The sequence below is a fragment of the Uranotaenia lowii genome, chromosome 2 (assembly GCF_029784155.1).
Source record: "Uranotaenia lowii strain MFRU-FL chromosome 2, ASM2978415v1, whole genome shotgun sequence".
In the NCBI taxonomy this organism is placed as follows: domain Eukaryota; kingdom Metazoa; phylum Arthropoda; class Insecta; order Diptera; family Culicidae; genus Uranotaenia; species Uranotaenia lowii.
In genome coordinates this window covers 235581912-235606911 of record NC_073692.1, presented here as the reverse complement: position 1 = coordinate 235606911, position 25000 = coordinate 235581912, and the positions used below count along the sequence as shown (strand labels likewise).

The 25000-nt window shown below is 37.5% G+C and overlaps 1 protein-coding gene and 2 long non-coding RNA genes across 5 annotated transcripts; 1 reads left to right on the top strand and 2 right to left on the bottom strand.

The window, feature by feature from the left end:
• Positions 1–2696: 2696 nt before the first annotated feature.
• Positions 2697–3107, bottom strand: LOC129743723 (uncharacterized). The gene is made up of 3 exons (XR_008736664.1): positions 3045–3107; positions 2918–2989; positions 2697–2850 (listed from the first exon to the last, which is right to left on the bottom strand). It is a non-coding gene; the product is annotated as an uncharacterized LOC129743723 (long non-coding RNA).
• Positions 3108–19571: 16464 nt separating this feature from the next.
• LOC129749483 (uncharacterized) lies at positions 19572–20860 on the bottom strand. Its single transcript, XR_008738059.1, has 4 exons — positions 20458–20860; positions 20105–20397; positions 19978–20049; positions 19572–19910 (listed from the first exon to the last, which is right to left on the bottom strand). It is a non-coding gene; the product is annotated as an uncharacterized LOC129749483 (long non-coding RNA).
• Positions 20861–22625: 1765 nt separating this feature from the next.
• Positions 22626–24994, top strand: LOC129745709 (protein tamozhennic-like). 3 transcript variants are annotated; one of them, XM_055739014.1, is made up of 6 exons: positions 22626–23009; positions 23079–23498; positions 23773–23851; positions 23914–24034; positions 24113–24295; positions 24368–24994. In XM_055739014.1, exons 2-6 carry the CDS (start codon positions 23336–23338, stop codon positions 24563–24565), a joined length of 744 nt encoding a protein of 247 aa, XP_055594989.1. In that variant the 5' UTR covers positions 22626–23009; positions 23079–23335; the 3' UTR covers positions 24566–24994. The 3 variants fall into 3 exon arrangements, with proteins under 3 accessions (XP_055594989.1, XP_055594991.1, XP_055594990.1); XM_055739016.1 differs by having other exon boundaries at positions 22645–22774; XM_055739015.1 differs by having other exon boundaries at positions 22758–22774; positions 23015–23498.
• Positions 24995–25000: the final 6 nt, after the last annotated feature.

Genomic DNA, 25000 nt, shown 5'->3' with positions numbered 1-25000 from the left:
ATCTTAAGATATTATTGATTTAAATTTTGTCGTAAACTTTTTCCTAATCCTTTTTTTTTCGAAAATTCAAAAATCGGCGAACCTGGCACCCCTGAAAGTTTTCCGCCTATCATTTGTTTAGTTCGCGGTTTTCGCTGTTCTCGTCGGGGATCTGGCAGTGAAAAACGGGAAAAAAAGCCTCGGACGCCGTCTTGGTAGAACACCAACGGGGAACGCCTACTTCCACCTTCTTTTCAACGCAAAAACGGCATTGGGAACCGGAAGGCGACTGAATCAGCTGCAACGTCCACCCCAACTCTACCGAGTGCGGCAATGAAGATGTCCGGCAAAATTTCAACATCGCGACTGCCCCGGCAGTACCAGAATTCACTGGATGGCTGTTTGTTACAGGTAGGTCACACAATTCATTATTCATCAAATATTTACCCAAAACATTGTGGCGAAAACGTTATTTCAATAAAAAGTAAATATTGAGAAACTTTTTTTCCCTTTTCCTTCCAGGTTATTGCTGCTAGCTTTTTCCGGAGGAGAAGATTTTGGGCCGGACGAACCGGACGAGACACACCAATCAAATGTCCAGAATTCCGGGGGTCTTTATTGACCAGACTGTCCTTTGAAATCATCAATTGCCGGAGAGAAGATTAAATGAAATTTTCATACCGAAATTCGCAGTAAGAATGGCGAATACTGTCCCATCTAACCAGGCATGGAAGCTAGTGCATCAATCGCCAGATTCATCCGGATCATTAACAAATGTAAGTTGACATCAATTTAATAAAGAAACTAAAAATCAATTCCGATAATAAAGTATTTCAAAATCCGAAATCCCAATCAACATTTCAATGTGTGTGTGCCATCCGCGTACCTACGATTCCAAAAAACGTTTGCATTACGTTGGAAGACCGTTTCGTAAATCTTTGCATAACTGTTACTGTTAACGTTCAGTTACAACAGTACTTTTTAGAATACTTTAACAATAACAGTTTTATGCTCTAAATACGTTTCCGTAAGCGATTTTTGGATTTTATCTTAACTGTTCGTACAACAGTCGCCCCATACAATTGTTTTAACAGTTCTAAACAGTAACATAACTTAACGCCATATTCAACAGACCGTCGTTTTGGAATTCACAGTTAGTGGAATGTTTTTTACGATGTCAGATACCGTTTTCTAAAAGTTTTTTTACGCTGTTCCAAATAGTTTTATAACTATTATAGTAACTGTTTGGTAACAGTATTTTTTTATTCGGGTTCTCAAATGCATTCAATTCAATCATATAAGGAATCACTATGATTGGGATCGATATTCCAATCTGATCGAAATTATTCAAAATTTTGAAGTTACAAAACTAAAGGAAATCCTCAGTTTCCTAGAGAAAGCTCGCATGAAAATTTAGAAAAACAGAAAGTTTGATCGAAAATTATGGAAAAAAGGAGCATCCCTACGAAAAAACGAAAATCAACATACACTCAGAAATGAAAAAAATGTAAAAATAATTTCTTTTTATTTATCCCGAAATTTTTAGGCGAATAATTTTTCAAGGTCATAAAAAATAAGTATCGCGATATTATTTTTTATGCATTGGAAACATTTCTCCTTGAGAAATAATTCTGTGCATAAATTTTAGTACCGCGAAACATTTCAATCTGTCATTTCTTTTACGGCTCATTTTGTTTACTTTGCATTGTTGTTGTTTTCTGGAATTTTCGTTACCTCACTTCATCGAATCGTCTCCGGTTCACGTGAGCTGGAAAGAAAAAATGTGGAGTTTATTCCTTCCGAAACAAACCAGTCCAAACCAATATATACCACTTTTCAGTCAGCATCACATTTGACGGTAGGTAGCCATAATTAAGATTACTCTTGAGAAATGTGACAATTTGTTTGCAATGAAGTCATACAGAAGAAAGATTTTATTTATCCTATTTTTTTTTTTCGTTTACAGGTAGTTCAGCAAAAGGATCAGATCAATCAGAAAACAAAAATCTATCATCCGGTAGAAACCTGCATGTCTACAAGCGTATCCACCATTGCAACATGGGCCAGCATTGCTCCTACTGAGACTACATAAGAAAATGGCTCGGAGAACAGAGATTCATTTCGTTCCGAATGATCCGGAAACGATTCCCTTGTTGGAACGTATGCGCGTCAAAGTTTAAGACTATTTTTTGAAGAAATGTTTCATGAATAGGTGAAGTTTCTAATTATATTACAAAATTAAATTATATGTATTGAACAATAAAGTTAAAAAATCTTAAAAATATCTTCTTTATTTCTCATGAGAGCTCTAATAATAATTCATTAGTTCAACGGTCGCCTTAAATTTCGTTCTGTTTATGACCACCAGATGTCACTGATGTCCATTTCTCAATGCATAAATTTTAATCGCAGAAATATTTCTCAGTGAGAAATATCCCAGTAATTACACCATGAGAAATATCCTTGTGCGTAAAGAGGGAGAAACGTGAAAATACCTAAAAAATAACTTTTTGATATTTTATTTATTTCTGAGTGTATAAACAAGTAGTGGTGATATAGAGTATAAAACTCTCTGCCAATCAAACAGATCCATACATACATACATACATACAGATAGCGTGACTTCGCAGTTTAGATGTTAGAAGAGTTTCTAAAATTAAGATATTTTACTTCTTTGATTCGTGTTTATTTGTTTATCGCAAAGTTCGATTTGTGCCATGTAAGTTTACACACCTTTCCTAAAATTCATTGGTTTAACAATTTTCAAAATTCTAGAAGTCATATAACCCTGAGCTTCGGGTTAGATAGTTAGCTGTCCCTGCGGACACTCCAGTCCATACGGTGGTTCCGTCGAATCCCTGTTGATTAAACCTGTAAGTAAAAAAGGAAATAATTAGTTAAATGATTAGAAAAGAAGACTAAATGATACACGATTTACCTTAGGAATCACTCGATTGTGTAAACTTGGAGTAAAAGAATAGAGGCCAATAATTTGAGAAGACAGACTAAGCTGTAAGTAAAGCAAATTAAAGTGTAGGCCAGTTTATTGAAAATGATCTATTTACAGCTTTGAAGCTATTCGTCATCAGAATAAAACTGCTCTCGAAACTTAGTCGAAGACTTTTCTTGGCCTCCACATTCTTCAAAGAGCTTAACCGGTCGAGGATGGCCGGAAAGGATTATAACCCGGAGCTGGAATTCAACTGCGTTGACTGCACACAATGTGATGCGTACCAGAATATGGTTCAATGTGACCAATGTGCGTCTTGGCGACACTATTCGTGTGCTGGTGTGGAAGACTCCATCGAGGACTACGATTATGTTTGTCGATCGTGCTCTGCTGGTAAGGATGACCACCGAAGCAGTTTGGAATCTGGAAGTGACACCCTGACATTAGCGGATTCTATGAGCCGCTTAATAAAAGAGCAGGAAATAGAAACCAAGAAGTTGGAATTAGCGATGAAAGAAAGATTTCTCAAGCAAAGGGAGGAATTATTGGACAACGTCGTCGCGCGGAGCTCAAGAAACCGAAAGAGTTCGGTGAGTATCCAAGGTAACCAGCAGCGACTTCGTGATTGGGTTCGCCATTCGGATCCTAATGCGGACGGTACGGAAGAAGATGCTCACCTTTATCCTGGAGCAATTAATCAAAGTGCGAATATGAATGATGCTCGAAGGAGGCAAAGTTTGGCTGAGCGTTTGGATCAGTTTGAACTGAATGGGAGTGCCACAGCAGATGACGTGCAGGATCTTTTGAGTCTCTGTAGGGAGACTTTGGCCTTGACAGGAAAGGCTAATAACATCGGAACCGTTCCAATTCGTAATACGACAAGGAAGTTAGTCGACGCAGCGACTGATCCCACTCTGCAACCGCCGAGTGTGCTTAAGGATAGGTTCCTACGGTCGAGTAACATGGAAACAGTTCCCATGTTTAGCAAGTATAGTTTGGAAGATAATCGACGGCTGATCGGCCAGCCAATTGAATCCGCATCGAGGGTAAGGTTTATAGAAACGAGAAATGTTAACTCTCCTGCCCAACCAAACTATCCCAACGAAACAGGTAAGCGTCAAGCCTCTATTGATAAACCTAAATACTATGCCTTGAATGATTTTCCACCCAAATTTGATATGCCACATTATGGCTCAGCCTCAAGTAAGTTTGCTAGTCAGTCACACTTTGAAAACCCTTCTGGTCAGCCGCGTTTTGATACCGCTGAACCTAAGTTTGAAATTGGGCACCCCTCTATAAACCTTAATAGTTTTCCTGCTCAAACGCGTTACGAGTCCGCAAGAAATGATTTTAATACGCTGCACCCAGTGCAATACCCCTACGCCCCCATAAATTCTACAAACAATGTTATGATTCATCCAAGCCCAACTCCACAACAACTTAATGCTAGACAGTCGCTAGCTCGTGAGTTACCGCGGTTTTCCGGTGATCCGGCAGATTGGCCGATGTTTATTGCTAATTTTGAATACACGACGGCAGCGTGCGGATTCACAGACGGTGAGAATATGGTGCGTCTCCAAAAGTGTTTGTGTGGTAGTGCTCTTGAAACAGTTCGAAGTCAGCTCGTGTACCCAGCAGCAGTGCCCCAAGTGATTGAAGAACTCCGATTTCGATTTGGACGACCGGAAGTACTGATCAACTCTCTTCTCAATCAAATACGTTCGCTTCCAGCCATTAGGTCTGACAAATTGGAAGGTCTGGTGGAGTTTGGATTAGCGGTAAAAGCTTTGTGTGGGCATATTGAAGCGGCCAACGAACTCTCTCATCTTTTCAACCCGCAATTGATCCAGGAACTTGTGGCGAAGCTACTGTAGAGAATATAGGTAATGAAGAATACCAAAATATTAATAATAAGTTCAGGTATAAACTATTGAGAAACTTTCAATGAAATTAAAAAGAGAAAACGATGTTGTCCCACAGTGAAAAAATACACAGCCAAAAACTCAAATGAGAATAACTCTCCCATAGAAAAAGAAGAGAGTATTCATGTAAGAGAAAGATACGAGACTGTAAGGCGTCAGTTTGTAGAGTGTTGTAATGAAGCATGGTCGTTTTGTTGACTATTGCTGAAAAAGAAAAATATGATTTTGTGAGAAGGAGAATAAAATAGCGGCTAAATAAAGAAACAATGTAGATTTCCGGCTACGGAAAACCCGTAGGTCACGACAATGGCGTGGTCACAGCTCCCACGAAACGGTATGTATTGTACGGAGATTTTTGATGCGTTAAATTAAAACTGTTTGAAGCTTTATAAAATGGCGTCCGTTTTGCCAATGCAACAGATTTGGTGTGGGAATGACGACAGGATTAAGTTTGTGACCTTTGAGGGTATTGAATGACAATTTTCTGGTGGTAATAATAAATTCCACAAACTGAATGAAAATTTTTTTCTACGGTGCTGATAAGTGATTCTCTGATCCTGAAATCCTAAATTGATGTAGATGATGATGTGTGGTTCTAAAAATATGAAGCATTGTCCCAATTATTGGTATATCAGAGTAGGTTGTTAGTGCAAATGAAAATTCCTGAATATCAGATGAAACACTTCGAAGCTAATCATTTAATGGGTGTGAAGTAAAGATGAACAAAAAAAAAAACCAATCCTAAGATTAAAAAAAAAAAAATGTCCTTGGGATTAGTTAAAAGATAATTACATATACTTAAACAATGGGAGCCTTAAGGGCAAATAAAAATCTCTAACAGTGATGTTGATTCTAAATAGTTACATTGGAGTTATTGAAAATTATCAAAGGGTGAGTGAGAAAAAAAAATGTAAAACAAAAGTCCTTTAGGGTGACAGTCCCTCTAGGTTGTTCTTTAAAAATAATAATAATAATAGTAACAGTCCCGTTGGGGTTATTAGAGTCCCCATAAAGGGTAAATGAGGTAAACAAAAAAAAGTTCTCTAGGGTTAATAAGAGTCCCTATAGGGTGAGTTATTTCTTAAAACAAAAAAAATAAAATAATAATAACAGTCCCATTGGGGTTATTAGAGTCCCCAAAGGGTAAATGAGGTTATAAAAAAAAAGTCCTCTAGGGTTAATAAGTCCCTAAAGGTTAAGTTTTTCTTAAAATCAAACAAAAAAGAATTCTGAAATAAAAGTCCCGTAGGGGTTAAAAAGGTCCCCTGGGGGTAAGTCATAGTTTGTATATGAATATAATGAAGTATTTCGAGGGTGGACAAAGTCCCTAAAGAGTAAATTTCATTGGAACGAGCTAAGAATAATAACACGAAAAGTCCCGGTGGGTTAATAACAGTCCCTAAGGGTAGAGTAAGGGAAATCATGAAAAGATTAATAAACATTTTGAAGCTTTAAAAGGCAACATAGACTTGAAAACAAAAGATTACAATAAATTGAAAAGTCATGTAGAGTAATATTCAGAATAAATGAACCACTTTAGTTGATGACACTAATTTAAATGTAAAAGGAATTCTCAAATGTATGCGAAAACTTTAAGTTATTCGTGAAGGATATTATTCATTTATATTGGCCACATAGAAAAAGCAAAAAAAAAACTTAGAAAAAGGCTCTGAAGGTCAGTTATTGCCTTGTTGAGAACCAAAGTTATGAGAATTCTTAAGCTGGTAATTCATTTGCAATGAAAAGCAAATCGAAAAGATTTACGGCGAATAAACTCGTTTGAAGAATATAAGCATTTAACAGCTTTTAAGAGTCCCTGTGAGGTCACTTACATACCCTGAGGGGTCAATCATAGCCTCTGGGAAGACGAAAGCTTTAAGAATATAATCGTAACTCTGAGAGGCTTATTGTAAGTACAGGTGGTAATCCAAAGTTTGACAAGCTGGAAGTTTGGCTTGCGAATAAAGTCATTCCATAGGATTAAAATTTGATAAAAAATGGTATATGTCCGTGAGGTCAACCAACATGCCATGTGAGTTCATTCATAGTCTCTGGAAAGTCACTCATAGTCTCTGGGAAGACAAAAGATGAAAATTCGAACAAATGGTATAAGTCCCTGTGAGGCCAATCATAGACCCTGTGAGATCACCAATATGCCCTGTGAGGTCAATCGTAGACTTTGTGAGGTCACCAACATGCCCTGTGAGGTCCATAATAGTCTCTGGGAAGTCGAGAGCTTGAGAAGCTTGTATGAAACAAGAGTGATAAATTACAGCATTGTATGAAATTATAAAATCGTTTTTTGTTGAAAACAGGTAACTTGCTGTTATGAATAATGTTCTTGTGAGAAATTCAACAAGACTAATATTGATTACTTCAAGTAAAACTAAGTGTTCGTCAGGATACACAAAAAAAACGCTTTCATATCCCTTTAATGAACCTTTAATCGCATAACTGAAATAAACTTGAGTATTTCAATTATGATGTGATCAGTGATTATACTCTGCATAGAATATTAAACGTAAAATTAAAAATAAATCTACATGTTCGACAATAGAAGAGTATACAGTTCAATTTGTATTCTGGATCTGAAAACTATTCGGCTGAACTGAACCTGAAGTATCTTGTGTTGGTTTGGTTATGATTATCGGTTGTACCTCTTGTATCGGTAGATACTAGATGTGTGTAGCCACCCCATGCTATGCTATGGATCTGAGATTTATTCAGCTATGGTCCTTGGGACGAATAAAGGGTTGAGAAGCAGATATGAAGCGATATCAGTTAAATAACTTCTCTCCCTATAAGAAAAAATTTGATGGTGAGATGACCAATAAATATTACAGAGAAGTGATGATCTGTAGCACATTTTTAAATAGGTTGATTTTCAGATGATATTAAAATAACACGTCTGTTTTAGTTGGTGGTCAATCCAAAAGAGGAAGACTCTCTTCGTTTATTCTTCGTTTTCTTTTTACAACCAGAGCACAGCTCTTTCATTGTCGGCTAATGTCGACCAAGTTCCCAAAAGGGGTTTGAAGATCATGTCGAAACTTAAACTACTGGTCACTACAACTCCTCCACCCTTAGCAGAGAAGATTTACATCTCTAAATTACAATAGTTTTACTAATAAGTTGTGTACATACAAATTGATTTTTCATTTCGAAAGTATCCTAACAATACATACTAAATTCATTATAATTTATGTTATTTCAGAAATCCAGAATATGGATATATTTTACAATACAATATCATGTTGAGTGAAATTTTATATTTATATCATTTTTACAAATGCTTGTTTTTCATTTTAGGCTTTTTATTGTAGTTTTTCTTAGTACCTACTATTATCCCCTCAAACAAAAAAAATGACTGTAAAGTCATTTCTCTGCTAGAAAAAAAATCGGATAGTTGGAAAAGAAACTTGTGTTAACTATGAAAAAATGCTTGGTGATACCTACTAAAAATGAAAAATATTAATCTTCCATCTAACACCATCTGTGAACTTTGAATATCACCTTTAACAAACGTAAAGGTAACCAAAATCATTTTCCGCGTCTTTTCTTGATCGATTATTTCTCTAAGTTTTTATTATTACAAAAGAGTTGCTAAATCACCATACAAAATAATTTAAGTGAATATTCACCAAATTGTTGTTTACAAGATCAAAAATGAAACTTTCGTTTGATGAGATGATTTTTCCTCAAGCAAAATAAAAACCTAATAAGAAATACGATCCAAATTACCTGATAAACTTTAAACGAAATAAGTAAAATCTAGATATAATTTTTAAATAAATTGTTTAATTCCGTCAATTGGATTCCGGTTTCTTAAAAAAAAACTGTACTTTTGGTAACCTTATCGTAAAAAACAACGATGCAAAGCACAAAAACTTTGTTTTGTATTAAATTAGGTAGAAGTACAAAAAAAATATATCAAAATACAAAACCTCACGAAACAAAAGGTTAAAATAAAAATATCACCAAAAAATCTTAAATAAAATCCACGAACCTAACACACCTGGATGCTGGGCAAGTGTGCTCCCACGGTAATAAAAGGAATATATTCATTCTTCCGCAGCCAAGTCACAGTAAGCCAATTCAGCTATCAGCAGCCAATCCTCAGGTAGAGCAAAGATATCCGTCGCACTAGTAACATCTGGTTCCAGAAATAAATTATAAAAAGGCACCAAGTCGGAACCAACAGTTGCAGTTGGTGGCAGTTCTCTTACAAAAAAACGACCTTGTCGAAGAAATTCTATTGTGTGGTTGGTGTGATAAAACTGAATACAGTTTACAGCAACAAAAACGTCATCCATCTCACTGCTCACAACTGCTGATTTATGCGGCTTCTGAATAAGTTCCCTTTTTACGTGATGATAGTGAGTGCTCATCATCAAAAGTGTGTCCAACAATTCAGCTGAAAATGGATAAAGGAAGGAACTCACTCCTACAAAAACTGATGAGAAAAGAATAAAACTGATGTACCACAAAATGCTGTGTGAAAAAAATCAACAATGGTGAATAAAATCGCAAGATAAATGTGCTTTCCACACAAACAACCGAAACAAAAATCGGGTTTTACCAAAATTTCACCAAAAAACTAGCATCCGATACACAGGAAAAACAAAAAAAAAACATATTCGAACTAATAAATTGATTCAAATTAGTATAAAACACTTCAAATGGAAGGCCTTCGTCACCATTCGTTTTTTTTTTCTGCTTACATCACTCAATTAAAAAATTGAAAAAAAACTTACGCAGCGTGTTCCCAACAGAAATTAAAACAAACCGTAAATCCCATCCTCGTCGCCAGTTGAGATGACCAATAAATATTACAGAGAAGTGATGATCTGTAGCACATTTTTAAATAGGTTGATTTTCAGATGATATTAAAATAACACGTCTGTTTTAGTTGGTGGTCAATCCAAAAGAGGAAGACTCTCTTCGTTTATTCTTCGTTTTCTTTTTACAACCAGAGCACAGCTCTTTCATTGTCGGCTAATGTCGACCAAGTTCCCAAAAGGGGTTTGAAGATCATGTCGAAACTTAAACTACTGGTCACTACAGATGGTTATTAATTATTATGAAAAAAAGTTCTCCGTGAGAAGCCAAGTACAATAAAAGCTATTAAAATAAGTAAGTCCTAGTTCACGTATTGATCTCAATTATTTGTGTATCGTAAAAGATCATCATCATAATAATGGATAAGGAATTGACAAGGATAACTAAAACATATTGTTTTGGAGATTTGTTAGGAAAGCGTTTAAAACAAAATGAAAAATTAAATTCAAAGTCCATGATACTCAAACAGTATCTTTTTCTGAAACGCCTGCAGACTACCCAGATATACATATGTTAGCTGAGTATATCACAAAGAATCCGAACTTGATTTTTAATCTGAATGAATTTCTACAGGATGGAATTTTATCTAATTTGGAAGTTTCTATGTTTTTAGAGTAAATGTAGGGAATCAAGTAATGAAGTTGAAAATCTTAAATCAGATCGTGTAAAAATCATCTTGCAGTCCAGAATCTTGGAGGCTGAGTGTATCAAACAAAATCAATTTGAAACTTGAATTTTGATGTTGATAAAATGATATAGAAAGAAATTTCAATCAGTCTTAGAAGTTTCAATTTGGTTCTAAATATGTAAAAAAATTTATCAAAAATGAACAAAAAAAATGCTATGTTGGAACATAAAAAGGTATACTAGGAGTGAATCTTAAATTTCCATTTTATAAATATAAAAAAAAGAAGAAAATTAGTAGAGAAATTTACTAGTCTGCAGAAAGTCATAATCTAGCCATTAGCTTCTGAACATTGTAAGTTGGCAATCGACAAGTTCGTTCAAATATCATCATAATCAAATTATTTTTGAGTTGCATGAAAACTGGAAGCTTACATTTGATTTCTTGTGAATGTTTAAATTTTAATGCTGAGCAACAAATTAATGCTAGCATATCTTCTATGTTAAATCTGTAATAAGATTTTGAATAAGGTGATTGTACTCGGTAGATAAAGAGACGTTGAAGCCTAATCATTATACGAAAACAATTTAGTCCTTTTGGAAACTTCAACGTTACTAGCTTAGGGAATTCAGACAGTCAGATGTGCATTATAAATTAAAAATAGATGAAAGAACGGTCAAGAAATCAAGAAGTTGTTCTTAATTAAAATTAAGGAACAGTGCGTGCGTTGGAACTGTTCCAGACGCTTGTACTTGGACAAAAAAAAATAGAAGAAAAAAGCAATATGCTTTCTGAAGATTTTCTTCAACTTGTTTCTAGCAAGAACACTGAACAGAAAGCATTATAAATTGATTCGTAGTTTTCAAATCATTATCTGATTCAGGCACATCACTAGAAAATAGTTAACACAAAGAATAAGTAAAAGCATCTTGATCGTCGAGCTGGAAACATTGGCCAACCGTACTTTAAATGGTTTAATGGATTTCGCTTTGCCCAAAACTGGAACGTTTTCCGAATGAATTTTTGATCCGGCAGACACTGTTTCGATTAGAAAATGAACCAAATATACTTACAGTTCTATTAACCACATTAGTATGATCAGCTTTCGAATCATGAAGCGCTTGTAAGCGTTGGAACGAGTTTAGACGCATTTGCGGTGAAATTTTCGAATATTGTTTAGAAAGTTGATCATCTGCAATTGAAAAACGTCGTGAAGGCAGGCTATTAGCAATGAAAATTGAGTTTGTTGACAAAAAGTCGTGCAGTTTGTAAATGTAGTACTAGAATAACTCACTGCCACGAGATATAAGAAGAGGTGGAGCAACGCGTGATATGCGAATGTAGTAGTAAAGTCATAGCAACGTCACAGTTAAATTGTCAAATAGTTTCTTAAGTAAATAATATTTTTCTTTCTGAGCATTCGAGCAGCTAGTTTGGAGTAAACCGGATTTTCCACCCGGGGATGCAGTATCAGTTGGGCATTATGGATTAGAAGTAATTCGTGGGGTCAGGGAATTATCCTTAATTGCAAATTATTAGAGAACCTTTCTATAACAGGACAGAATGAACTATCGTGTGTGAAGAAGATTTAGTAAAGATAATAAGACGAGAAAATGAGAGTTGTGAAAAGAAAATGAAAAGAACCTATTGAGCACATAAGTGCTATGATAAAATTATCAAGGTTCAGCTCCCGTGAAATCCTTGTTATAAAAACTTGCTTGCGCTTGCAATGTACGACAGTTCATTCCTTTGACGTTGGGATGTTAGCATGGATAAAAGGTGATCAGCTCATTTAACTGATTACTTCAGGGTTGTATTGTTATAAAAACTGCTCATGAGTGGAAAAATTGTTTAAAAAAAACTGTACAAAAGTAATAAGCGTTAAACAGTTTTGGGGGATCAACTTATTTTCGAGAATTGTTAAATGGTTTTGTTTCTACGAAATCCTAACGAATGTGTTGTTAAGTAAACTTATTTGACGTTACACTGTCGCCTGAGTTCAAAATGAGAAAAATAGGCATTATAGTATAATATCTAATCACATTTTTAAAAATTGATTCAAACGAATAATATCTAAAATTTCGGCACCCCATTTTCTACAGTTCTACTTGAAGAACTATTATACAATAATTTTCGAAGATGATAAATCAATAGGTAGTATGACTAAGAAAATAGCATAGCGAATAACTTTTACTTAGCTCGAACTTTAGAATGGCAAAATTTGAAAGCATTTGCTCAACTAGGTATGAAAAACCAGAGTAAAACATTTACTTACAACCAGCTCCGGATTAAAAATATGCATGCCATTCGAAGTATTTGACTCACAAAACTGCTCGAAAATAGCAAAAGCAATTACTAGAGCTTTATTTATATCAGCCAATGTTGAAAAGAAATAAATTGGGTGAAAGTTGGATACAAAAACTAGAAGTTGATAAATGAGAAAAACAGTTTCAGTTAACTTGTGGCGTAGATAAATGAAGTGATAGGTTGTAAAAAAAATAATAAAAAATCAATTATAAGAAAATAATCCTATATGAAAATAAATTAGGATGGGTTTCAGAAGGAAAAATCAGGCAAACAAACGAGAGGTACTCATTTATACCAGGTAAGATTGAGGGGTCTAATTCAACTTTCAAATTTTGAGAAATAATTTGCATCCAGATGAAAATTCGAAGAAAAAGTGTCGAACACACAAAAGCAGTGAATACTAAATTAAAAAAATGGTAAAAGTTGGAAGTAATATTCATCAAAAAAGGAATAAACAATCGGTAATGTCATCTGTACCTACATCCTTAAAAAAAGGTTAATACGAGATCAGATCACCATATTATTTTCGAGATTCAAAGTATTATTGAAACAAAATTTCTTAGCTTGAATACGTCGTCAAAGTAGATTATTATTATCTTCCTATTGATACAGATTTTGAATTCTTAAAAAAGCTTTTTCATTGTATTATGAAGGTAAAAGGGTATATAATGTGATGTGTTAATATTTTTTATTCCGTTAAATGGTAAAACTATTCGTTGTGGGATTGTTAAAAATAGAGTTTACAATGCCTTCCCATGTGTTGGATGATAATGATGACAACAGTTTTTGAAAAGTATTAGATGTGGCAAAAGGTAACAAAATTATTGAAAGTTATTAAAATTTTAAGGAAAATTGATCATAAAACTTCTTTTATAGTAGGGGTGAAGGCGAATGTAGAGAATATAGGTAATGAAGAATACCAAAATATTAATAATAAGTTCAGGTATAAACTATTGAGAAACTTTCAATGAAATTAAAAAGAGAAAACGATGTTGTCCCACAGTGAAAAAATACACAGCCAAAAACTCAAATGAGAATAACTCTCCCATAGAAAAAGAAGAGAGTATTCATGTAAGAGAAAGATACGAGACTGTAAGGCGTCAGTTTGTAGAGTGTTGTAATGAAGCATGGTCGTTTTGTTGACTATTGCTGAAAAAGAAAAATATGATTTTGTGAGAAGGAGAATAAAATAGCGGCTAAATAAAGAAACAATGTAGATTTCCGGCTACGGAAAACCCGTAGGTCACGACAGCTACCTTCAGAACAACGGATGCTCTGGGCAGCGCATCGGAGAAATTTGCAGACAGTGAATCTAAGAACGTTCAGTGATTACATGGCGACCGTTGCACGTGATGCAACCAGTGTAATTGTGTATGAACCGGAAGGAAAGAAGACCAGTTCTCGTGAAGTTACTCGTGATAAATTCAGGTCCAGAGCATTCATCAATTCTCATTCTACCGATGTTGCAGGTTGCAGTGAAAATACACCGCGTATTAGGGAGTTAGACTGTGGAAGTTGTGGAGAACCAGGCCATCGCCTTAGAGAATGTGAAACCTTCAAGGATCTTCCTATTGACGAAAGGTGGAGGAGAGTACGAGCTTTGAATTTGTGCCAGGTTTGCTTGTATGGTCACGGACGCCGACCTTGTCGTATAACCAACCGCTGCAACATTGATGGATGCCAAAACAGACATCATGCATTGTTACATTCCAAGAAGGTTTCATCAGATAACCAGCAAGTTCAGCATGTGGAGAATCACGCTCATCGACACACTAATGGATCAACACTTTTCCGAATTATACCAGTTACAGTTCACGGTGCTCAATCTGTTGTTGAAACGTACGCCTTTCTTGATGAAGGATCGGACCTAACCCTGGTTGAAGAAGGACTCGTCAAACAGTTAGAACTAAGTGGGGTTCATCAGCCATTATGTCTGCATTGGACAGGAAACACTTCACGTTTGGAACAGAACTCCATGAAAATTGACCTCGACATATCTGGTAAAAGTCAGCAGAAGCGGTTTAAGATAACGAATGCCCGGACGGTTTCCACATTGAATCTACCACGACAGAGCTTTGATGTGAAGGAAGCAGTCAACCGTTACACCCATTTGATGGGACTTCCTTTGACGAGTTACAGAAATGCTACGCCGACTATTTTGATTGGGATTGATAATCTACAGCTGGCTCTTCCGCTTGAAATAAAAGAAGGTAATAACTCAGGAATCGTTGCAGCGAAAACACGACTAGGATGGTGCGTGTATGGGAACCAAAATAGACAAGCCGTAAGTGGTTTCAGTTTTCACGTTTGCAACTGCACGAAGGATCTAGAGCTTCACGATATAGTTAAGCAGTTATATTCGCTTGGGAAGATACTGGAGTCACTGTCGGACAGGTGTTATCTAAGGAAGATCAACGAGCGTTAGAGTTGTTAAGGCTCTTTACACGACGAGTGAATGATCGATTTGAAACAGGTTTGCTGTGGATCAGTGATGACGTGGAACTGCCAGATAGCTATCCGATGAGTCTACGACGACTTGAATGTCTTGAACGGAAGATGGAACGCAACCCAGAGCTGCGAGCTAATCTACATCGACAAATAGGCGAATATGTAGCCAAGGGTTATGCTCACCGAGCTACGAGTGAAGAACTTCAGCAAGCAGATCCACGTCGAGTTTGGTATCTTCCACTGGGTGCCGTTACGAATCCGAAGAAACCAGGGAAAGTGCGATTAGTGTGGGATGCGGCAGCGAAGGTGAACGGGATTTCGTTAAACTGTGTCCTACTTAAAGGTCCTGATCAGCTTTCTTCTTTGCATAGCGTGCTGTTTCAATTTCGCCTGTTTAATATAGCCGTAACCTCAGACATTAAGGAGATGTTTCATCAGGTGCGGATAAGAGATGAAGATAAGAACTCACAGCGTTTCCTTTGGAGATCGGATCCCACACAGCAACCTGATGTGTATTTGATGGATGTAGCAACGTTCGGGTCGAAATGCTCTCCGGCATCAGCACAGTATGTAAAGAATATCAACGCACAACAGCACTGCGAACAGTACCCAAAAGCAGCAAAAGCCATAGTTCACCGTCACTACGTTGATGATTACCTGCAAAGTTTTGGAAATGAAAAAGAGGCGAAGGAAGTAGCAACGGAAGTGAGGTCAGTACACAGGAAAGGTGGATTCGCACTGCACAACTGGAGATCAAATAGTTTGACTGTTCTTGAACATCTAGAAGAGCTGCCGAACACCACAGATAAGCACCTAGACCTAATTAAAGAAGATTCGACCAGAGAGCGAGTTCTAGGAATGCTCTGGAATCCCAGGAGTGATGAGATGAGCTTTGCTACACAGATGAGTACCGAGGTGAAAACACTACTTGAAACAAAAAACCGACCTACCAAAAGGCAAATTTTACGCTGCGTGATGACTTTATTCGATCCTTTGGGACTGTTAGCACCATTTTTGATACACGGTAAACTGTTAATCCAAGACCTGTGGCGTTCCGGAATTGGCTGGGACCAGGTAGTGGATGAAGATGTATATCAACGCTGGATTGATTGGACTAAAATGATCAACTATATAGCAGACATCCGTGTTCCCCGTTGTTATTTTTCCGGAGCCACTGAGGAAACCTATCATCATGCTCAGCTACATGCGTTCTCTGATGCCAGTGAGTCAGCGTATAGTTGTGTCATCTATCTAAGAACAATGAGTGACGATGGTTCCTGGGAGATTCGCTTAGTCGCAGGTAAGGCTAAAGTAGCACCTCTAAAGCCAGTGACGATTCCAAGACTTGAATTACAAGGGTGTGTTTTGGCAGCCCGTATGATGAAGTTTGTCCAGCAAAACCATGAAATTGAGATAAAACAACGCTATTTATGGACCGATTCCAGCACAGCGCTATCATGGATACGCGCTGATCCACATAACTACCGACCTTACGTGGCCCATAGAGTAGCTGAAATTCAGGAGCTGTCCAGAGGAGATGAGTGGAGATGGGTGCCTACAAAAATGAATCCTGCAGATGAAGCCACGAAGTGGGGCAGCGGACCTTATTTCAAGAACGACAGCAGCTGGTTCGATGGTCCAAATTTCCTTATTTCCTCGGAAGATGATTGGCCCAGATCGCGAGAGTATTTTGTTGACACTGATGAAGAGAAAAAAGCAACAGTAATGGTCCACCTCCGCCGTGACCCAATCATCGAATATAATCGATTCTCTCGGTGGGAACGACTCCATAGAACAGTAGCATACGCACTAAGATTCGTCAATATATTCTCGAAGAAACGACACATTGATACGGATGTCCCCAGACAACCATTTGGTGGGTATTTCGAATTCGCAACGCAAATATACGTGCAAATATACGTGTAAACATATCGTATATAATGTAGCAAAACCAGTATATACGTATCAATTTGGAGGCCATATAGGTACATTAGCAAACATATTCTTGATTTGGATTGTATTAAATTACGATTTGCACGACTTGTCATGCGCATCATTTACGACTACCCTGATTCTTTTTGGAATATACTATGACAATTTACATCATCATATAGATGATTGAGGTTGTAATATACGACATTTTTCGTAACAATATGGAAAGTTTGACGACTTATTTGGTCGTCTTTTGCGACTTGAGTGCAAGGCTCTCATTTTCCGTCAGTTGAATAAAAATAAGATTATTATTATTTTTGTATTTTAAACCAATTGGTTTATTCATTCCCAAAAATAATAATAATAAGATTATTTCAAAGAAATGCTTTTTTTGCTGCCAAATTCAAGTTTGTATCGTACAAATTTATTATTTGCCTGACCTGGACTTGATCCCCTGACCATACGATCTGCAGCTCATGATGGTTCCTCGACGCTATCTGGAATATAAAAATTCCAGGGGATTTGCTTCAAAGACATTAAACCAAAAGCAAATCGTATATTTCTATAACTTAAATCTTTTAAATCGTAGAACACGTCATCGATGATCTAAAAATAGACCAACATTTTGAAGCCTCCTTTAATACGATTCCAATCATCGATGTCCCATTATCATAAACGATTTTATTGATTTTTTTTGTATTCTTTTACGATTGCCAGCAAATACGTTTTACGAAAATCAGACATGCGAATTAATTTGCAAAGGTATACGATTGCATGCACATTATTACGAATCAATGCAGTTATATACGTTTTTTATTTCGAATTATTTTATGCATAGCACGACAAAATCTCTCAGTCACGGCTGATCACCCTATATCGGTCGTTTCACGGATTTTATGCGAATTGTCGTACACAAAGGTCGAGTTCATATGTACATAATTACGAGTCTCTCTTCTTGTCGAAATAAAATCATGCAATGCTTTTAAATACGATAAAGAATATGCATGGACCGCACATTGTAGGTGCAGATATACGAAAATGAGTATGAATAACATTCTATACGATGTAATCTGTAAAAGAAAATACGACTTCTGGTTGTCTGGGTCTTAAAACAACACGAGCTGTTGGCAGCGGAACAAGAAATCTTCAAACAAGTCCAGTGGGAAAGCTATCCGGAAGAAATGACCCTATTGAGGAATACCATGAACTGTGGGGAAGGATCCTCGATGCAGATCGACTCAAACAGCCAGCTCTACCAGTTAATTCCGTTTCTGGATGAACAAGGAGTGATGCGGGAGAACAGTCGAGTGAAGTCGTCGAAAACAGTAGCGTATGGTGTTCGTTACCCCGTCATTTTGCCCAGGAAACATAGGGTAACAGAACTGCTGGTTGATTGGTTTCATCGTCGTTTTCACCATGCTAACTCCGAGACTGTGGTGAATGAAATTCGTCAGTTGTACTCCATTTCCAAGCTGCGTCAAGTTGTGAAGAAAGTATGCAGTGATTGTCAAATATGCAAAGTACGAAACGCAAGACCGTCGCATCCTATCATGGCACCATTACCAGCTGCTCGATTAGCCGATCATGAACGCCCATTCACCTTTACGGGACTTGATTATTTTGGGCCACTTCTAGTCAAAGTGGGACGTTCATCAGTGAAGAGATGGGTTTGTTTGTTTACGTGCCTAACTACACGCGCCGTACACTTAGAAGTTGCGTTTGATTTGTCTACCGCTTCGTGTATTTTCTGCGTCCGTCGGTTTATTGGTCGCCGTGGAGCACCCTTAGAGTTTTACAGTGATAATGGGACAAATTTCCAAGGAGCGTCGAGAATATTGCAAGACCAAATTAATCGGGGTTTAGCCAACACTTTCACAAACTGTCACACGAAGTGGGCCTTCAATCCGCCAGGGGCTCCGCATATGGGGGGCGTGTGGGAGAGACTCGTTCAATCTGTTAAGTGTGCAATTAAAGATGCATATGAAGAGGGGAAATTAAATGACGAGGGTTTGCAAACACTTCTAGTAGAAGCTGAAGGCATAGTTAATAGTAGGCCACTGACGTATTTACCTTTAGATGCAGCAGAATACGAAGCTCTTACCCCTAACCACTTCTTATTGGGAAGCTCCAACGGGGTAAAGCAACCAACTGTACCTGTAGAAGAAGAGCGTAAACTGAAGACCACCTGGGATCTTATACAACATGAGCTGGACGTTTTCTGGAAACGTTGGCTTAAAGAATACATGCCAATCATACGTCGCCGATCTAAATGGTTCAAGCAAGTTCGGCCAATTGAAGTTGGGGACTTAGTTCTGGTGGTCGATAACAAAGTAAGAAACGGATGGATACGAGGACGTGTTGAGGAGGTGGTTGCTGGATCAGACGATCAAATTCGACAAGTTTACGTGAGAACAGCCAATGGAATTCTACGCCGAGCGGTTCATAATCTTGCCTTATTGGATGTTGGGCGACTTAGTGCAGTCTCGGTGGATACCAAGATGCACCCGGGGGAGGATGTCGGCAAACAGGCAACCCTGCCGTGATCATTGCAGTTCAGTTTGTTGACTAGATTTCCTAATGATGTTAATGATGACAGTAGGTCGAGAGTAGCTTAAACCGGAAATTAAATGTCAAATAGTTACCACTTTAGATAGCGTGACTTCGCAGTTTAGATGTTAGAAGAGTTTCTAAAATTAAGATATTTTACTTCTTTGATTCGTGTTTATTTGTTTATCGCAAAGTTCGATTTGTGCCATGTAAGTTTACACACCTTTCCTAAAATTCATTGGTTTAACAATTTTCAAAATTCTAGAAGTCATATAACCCTGAGCTTCGGGTTAGATAGTTAGCTGTCCCTGCGGACACTCCAGTCCATACGGTGGTTCCGTCGAATCCCTGTTGATTAAACCTGTAAGTAAAAAAGGAAATAATTAGTTAAATGATTAGAAAAGAAGACTAAATGATACACGATTTACCTTAGGAATCACTCGATTGTGTAAACTTGGAGTAAAAGAATAGAGGCCAATAATTTGAGAAGACAGACTAAGCTGTAAGTAAAGCAAATTAAAGTGTAGGCCAGTTTATTGAAAATGATCTATTTACAGCTTTGAAGCTATTCGTCATCAGAATAAAACTGCTCTCGAAACTTAGTCGAAGACTTTTCTTGGCCTCCACAGGCGGTTCCACTACTTCCGTTCCTGAGCTGCTGAGATGGATGCGGAGATACAACGGAAATGTTGGGGCTACCTATATTGGTCACAACGGACAACTCCACTGTCAGGAACTGGAACTTACCGCAATTTCGTTCCATGCCCGTTTTCTTTAGAACTGCGCTCCTGCCGTTTTCAGTTCTCGCAACCGAAAGCGCAGCCTTCCGCGTCCTCGCCTTGCAGCACCTGGAAAAAAATATATTTTTAATGATCATGAATTATTACAAGTGCTGAATAAGAACTCACCATCACCATCACCAACAGAGCTGATCCGTCGCCAAGCGTTCCGACCGTTCCGACTCCTTCCACCTCTGACCTTTTTTCAAATTGGCCAGAACTAAGCCGGGAGATTTTTTAGCACCCGGCCACGTGCAGTTAAGTGACAGCAGAAAAAATGGTTGGAAAAATTGGCGTGTTGCAAAAATTCTCAATTTATTTTTATGACCATTGACTGTATCTTTCCGAAATAATTCATAATCATTTCATCGCGTTGCAAAAATTATCATTTTGTTTCTAGGAATATTAATCATATCTTTCGGAAATCATATTTTATCTGTTTAAGCAAAGGCACATCTAGCCAAGACGCAATATGATAAGGTACTATTAATGTAATCAGAACGGAATAATAAGGACGATTTAGTGTACAGTTTTAAGCTATGCGGGATGTCTTTGAAAGAGGCGTTTTTCGTGACGCGAGTTTCGATCGCAAATTTCAATTTGCCCCCCTATAGTGTTGCCGTAAGACGTAATTCTACGTCAAAAACTCTCGGTTGCGTAAAAATAACTTACTCGGTAAGTTTTTGACAGTTTGCGTGTAGGTAATATAAGGTGTGTTCAACAGAAGTCAATCGGAATCAATTGAAATGGATTGACAGTTGATCAGCTGTTTTTCCAATCGACTTCGATCGATTTCTATCAGGCTGCTGAATGAACAGCCAGACACTAATACTGTATTTGTTTTCTCCACTCGTGGAGTGTTCCACCGTACCCGATAAAAACAAACACAAATCCTCGCCAGTGTATTGCTACCTCGCTCACTCACACGCTCTCTCGCAACACTGGCAAAATTATCGGTGGGCCACCGTCCGTAAGCAGAACTCCGACAGGTCAAAACCAGTGCAACACCGTCCGAATAAACAAACAGTTTGACAGCACCTAGTGGTGCACCAGTGCAACACTAGTGCAACACTCGGCATAAACAAATACGGTATAAGGCTGATGTCATGCTGAAACAACTAGCAACGCAACGCAACGCAACGTTCCAATAAGATTGCGTTGCATTGCATTGGTATGTCATGCTGGCGCGACCTGTCACTTTGAAATTCCCTACAAATCATCACTTCTCTACATCTGATAATGCTTTGAATCGTCTCCTTTCTTTCGGGAGCCATCAAAAACTCATCAAATCACCACCCGGATTGCAAGAATGCCGAAAATTGAACAGACAAAATTCCTTGTTTTTTGCCGGAACTAAGAATTCATGAAAATTTTCTCGCCGATTAAGATTTTTTAGTTTATTATCACAAGTTCGGACAGATCTTCGTACTATTGTGCTTAAAACCCGGAATCACTGCTTCAAATCGAGAAAAAACAATATTCCTATTGGATTTCCTACTAGTCGCGCTACAAAACACATTGGCATCAGATTGGTCGCGCTATACAAAGCGACCAGTATGACAGGTCTGCGCGATTTCCATGGAGATCAAATGAGAGCTGGTTAGTCGTGTGAACGTTGCGTTGTAGGTCGCGTTGCTAGTTGCTTCAGCATGACATCAGCCTAATACTAACGCGCTGTGTTTATTGTCATTTTCTTTTTCAGCTAACAGGTATGAGGTATCGGGATTGATTTTCTTAAATAAAAAAAAGCAAAATCGTAATGGTCTTTAATTTTATTTTCAATTAATTTTTCGATTCCCGATGCGTTTCCGCTAGAATTGAAAAAAAAAACACCTGGCAGAGTACGACTTTCACAGCAAAAGCACAGCACCACCGACACAGCATGGCTGACACAGCAGCACCGACCAGCACAGCACCACCGACACCGACTTAGCATGGCACAGCACCACCGACTCAGTACACGACAGAGGACACCGCACCGAATGACATCACTTTCAAACTTGAAAATTAAAAAACAAACCGAATCAGCTGTTTTTTGACAGTAAACAACTGCATTTGTGTTAGTGCGATAGAAACCGATAGAAACGAATCCTGCTCTCGAGCTTGATCGATTTCGATTGGTTTCGATCGATTCCGATTGGCTTCATTGAACGTCAATTGGATTAGTTTCGATCACAACATTGGCTGAGTGAACAACAATTTACCAATCGAAATCGATTGAAACCGATTTCAATTGGCTGTTGAACGGGCTTATATTTTATCGACTTTTTTTACTGGGAAATATCGATGTCATTTGAATAACATGTCAAAAACAAATAAAAAGAAAAAAATATTTTCAGCGCAAGCAGGGAGAATTTCGGATTGATCTATATTTGCAAAAAAGTGGTTCGAAAATATATCTGGTGGTTCCGAAAATTGGATACCTCTCAACAAAAACGACTTATAGGTTTAAAGATTATCATTGGATGTTATTTCAATCGGTAGTAGGCTCCGTTCCGTCGAAATTATTAAGTTCGCGAAAGTGCAGTGACGAATATTTTTGCAATCAAGTCCTATAGGACAAACATTCCTCTACAACACAAATTCTATCTTTTTTCGGTGTTATTTTGGTTTATGGTACACCAGCAAACTGGCATATATGCAAATCTTTTAATAGAACCTTCGCCTTTCTCGTTCGCTTGGTCAGTTTTCTTTTCCCGGTGGTGAGATCTGACGAATAGAAGAAGACATTGAGTCGTTTATATTTATAGCAAGGAGCCCGAAAATTCAACCCAATACGGCGACCTCGAGAACAAAAAAGTTCAGCAGCGAAATATATTTGTTGTCCAAGATATTTGTCCAGCGAAGCAAAGATTCTTGATTGCGTTGGTGAATAACTTAAAAATATCACAAGATCTATAGAAAAAATTGCTCTATGAGAGCAAGATGTAAGTGTCAAGTGGAACTGTGAGACGAAAATATCGAAACCAGAAAATAAATAACACAAAGAAATACGAGTATTACCGAAATGGCCAATGCAATGCGATATGATCATCAACAGCATCATCAGTACATTCCTCCTCAACAAACCGACCTGCAGGTACTTTGGAGAGACACGATGCACGTATTATGGCAGTTTCTGGATTCCGAGGAATCTATGAAAAAAGTCGATCTGAGGAAACAAGTAGAGGGTAAGATTTTAACTTGGCTCTAATGCTGATTTACATTGAAATTTAGAATACGCAAGGTTAATAAATTTAGAATGGAATCTCAAAAAAACACGCCTCCAGACAGATTCGGAAACAAACTTCTCTAGGAACTATTGCAAACTGAATTATGTGGAGTGAATTATATTGATCTCACTTTGTGTCATCTCTCAGTTATCTATGCTGAGATTTTGATTTCAAGAAAGTGTGTTAGTTGTGTTAAACTATAACATTTCTTTTATTTATCGTTCCGTTTCAGAACTCATCTATCAATACATTTGTGAAGTACCACATAGCCGAATATTTGTTTTCCCAAATACCATAAATGTGCTTAAGAGGTAAACTATGACAGAATACATGTATTATTATGATGCACTTAAACAAGTTTTTTATTTTGCAGTTCTATTGAAAAGTATGACGATTTTTCCGCTTACAAAGCTGCTATTGGATTTGAAGCCATCAATCAGTATGCGAATAACCTGTTCACTAAGCCATGGCGCAAAGAGTACAAAACCATTAAGGTAAAAGAATTGATTCAAAACTAAGTTTTTACTATCAATCATTGTAAAAACCCTTCCCGTTTCATCGGTTTCCAATAGATGTACTCTGGATTCTACAAGCATGAAATAGCTTCAAACTTGAACGGGGCTGAATCATTATTCGAAGAAATGGGATATCGATTGTCTGACGATAAGCAAACTCTGGTACTGGATGGGCCAGTTTGTCCTGATCGCGTTACTAGTATATCTCGCGATGTTATTGCTGCATATGTTGAGTGTCAGGTATGTTTCAACTTCAACTGGTAAAATATGAAAGCTAGATAATCGTCAATTGTTGATCCTTTTCTACACTAGGTTATGGGGGAAATTTTCGCTGAATTGAGCAATAAGAGAATAACGGTAAGCTGGAGAGATATTTACAACTTCAGAGAGCACAACACGTGTATGCGTCAATCGCCTCATGAAATGGCAGTGTTAATACAAGAGCTGATTCAGAAAAATCACCTTTCCAGACGAAAAGGTAAATACAGGAACCAAATGCAGATCATTTAGTGCTATCAAAAATGAGCCATTTTGTTCGAGCAGAGTTTTTTTACTATGCATAGTTTTATAATACCGTTCAATTTTTTGACCCCCGAATTTAACAAAACACTTTCGAGAATGACCTGTTCGAGATTTGCCCAGACTGAGCTAAAGCCAGAATTGGAAAAAAGAGTTACCGCCAAAACAGGATAGCTAGATTTGATCTACCTATCTTGCCGCCAAAAATCACCATTTAAGGCAAGGAATATTGAAAGACATTTAAGGTGTATTTTTTGAAACTGGCATGTTTTCCCCAAAAATCTTACGTCTATTCTGTGTTGGCATCAAAGTTTCACCATTTCACTGTAAAAACATAATTGAATTATGCTTTATTAAATCAAATTCGCCGCCTGTAAGCAAAGTGAGCATTCCTGTGCTCCTAGTGCATAAAGGGTTTTTGTTTGC

Bases quoted from the DNA above. Each gene is read 5' to 3' on its own strand.
- LOC129745709 (XM_055739014.1), top strand. From the start codon at position 23,336: ATGGCCAATGCAATGCGATATGATCATCAACAGCATCATCAGTACATT. The intron at 23,852-23,913 runs GTAAACTATGAC...TTTATTTTGCAG, and splicing joins ACCATAAATGTGCTTAAGAG to TTCTATTGAAAAGTATGACG. The intron at 24,035-24,112 runs GTAAAAGAATTG...GGTTTCCAATAG, and splicing joins AAGAGTACAAAACCATTAAG to ATGTACTCTGGATTCTACAA.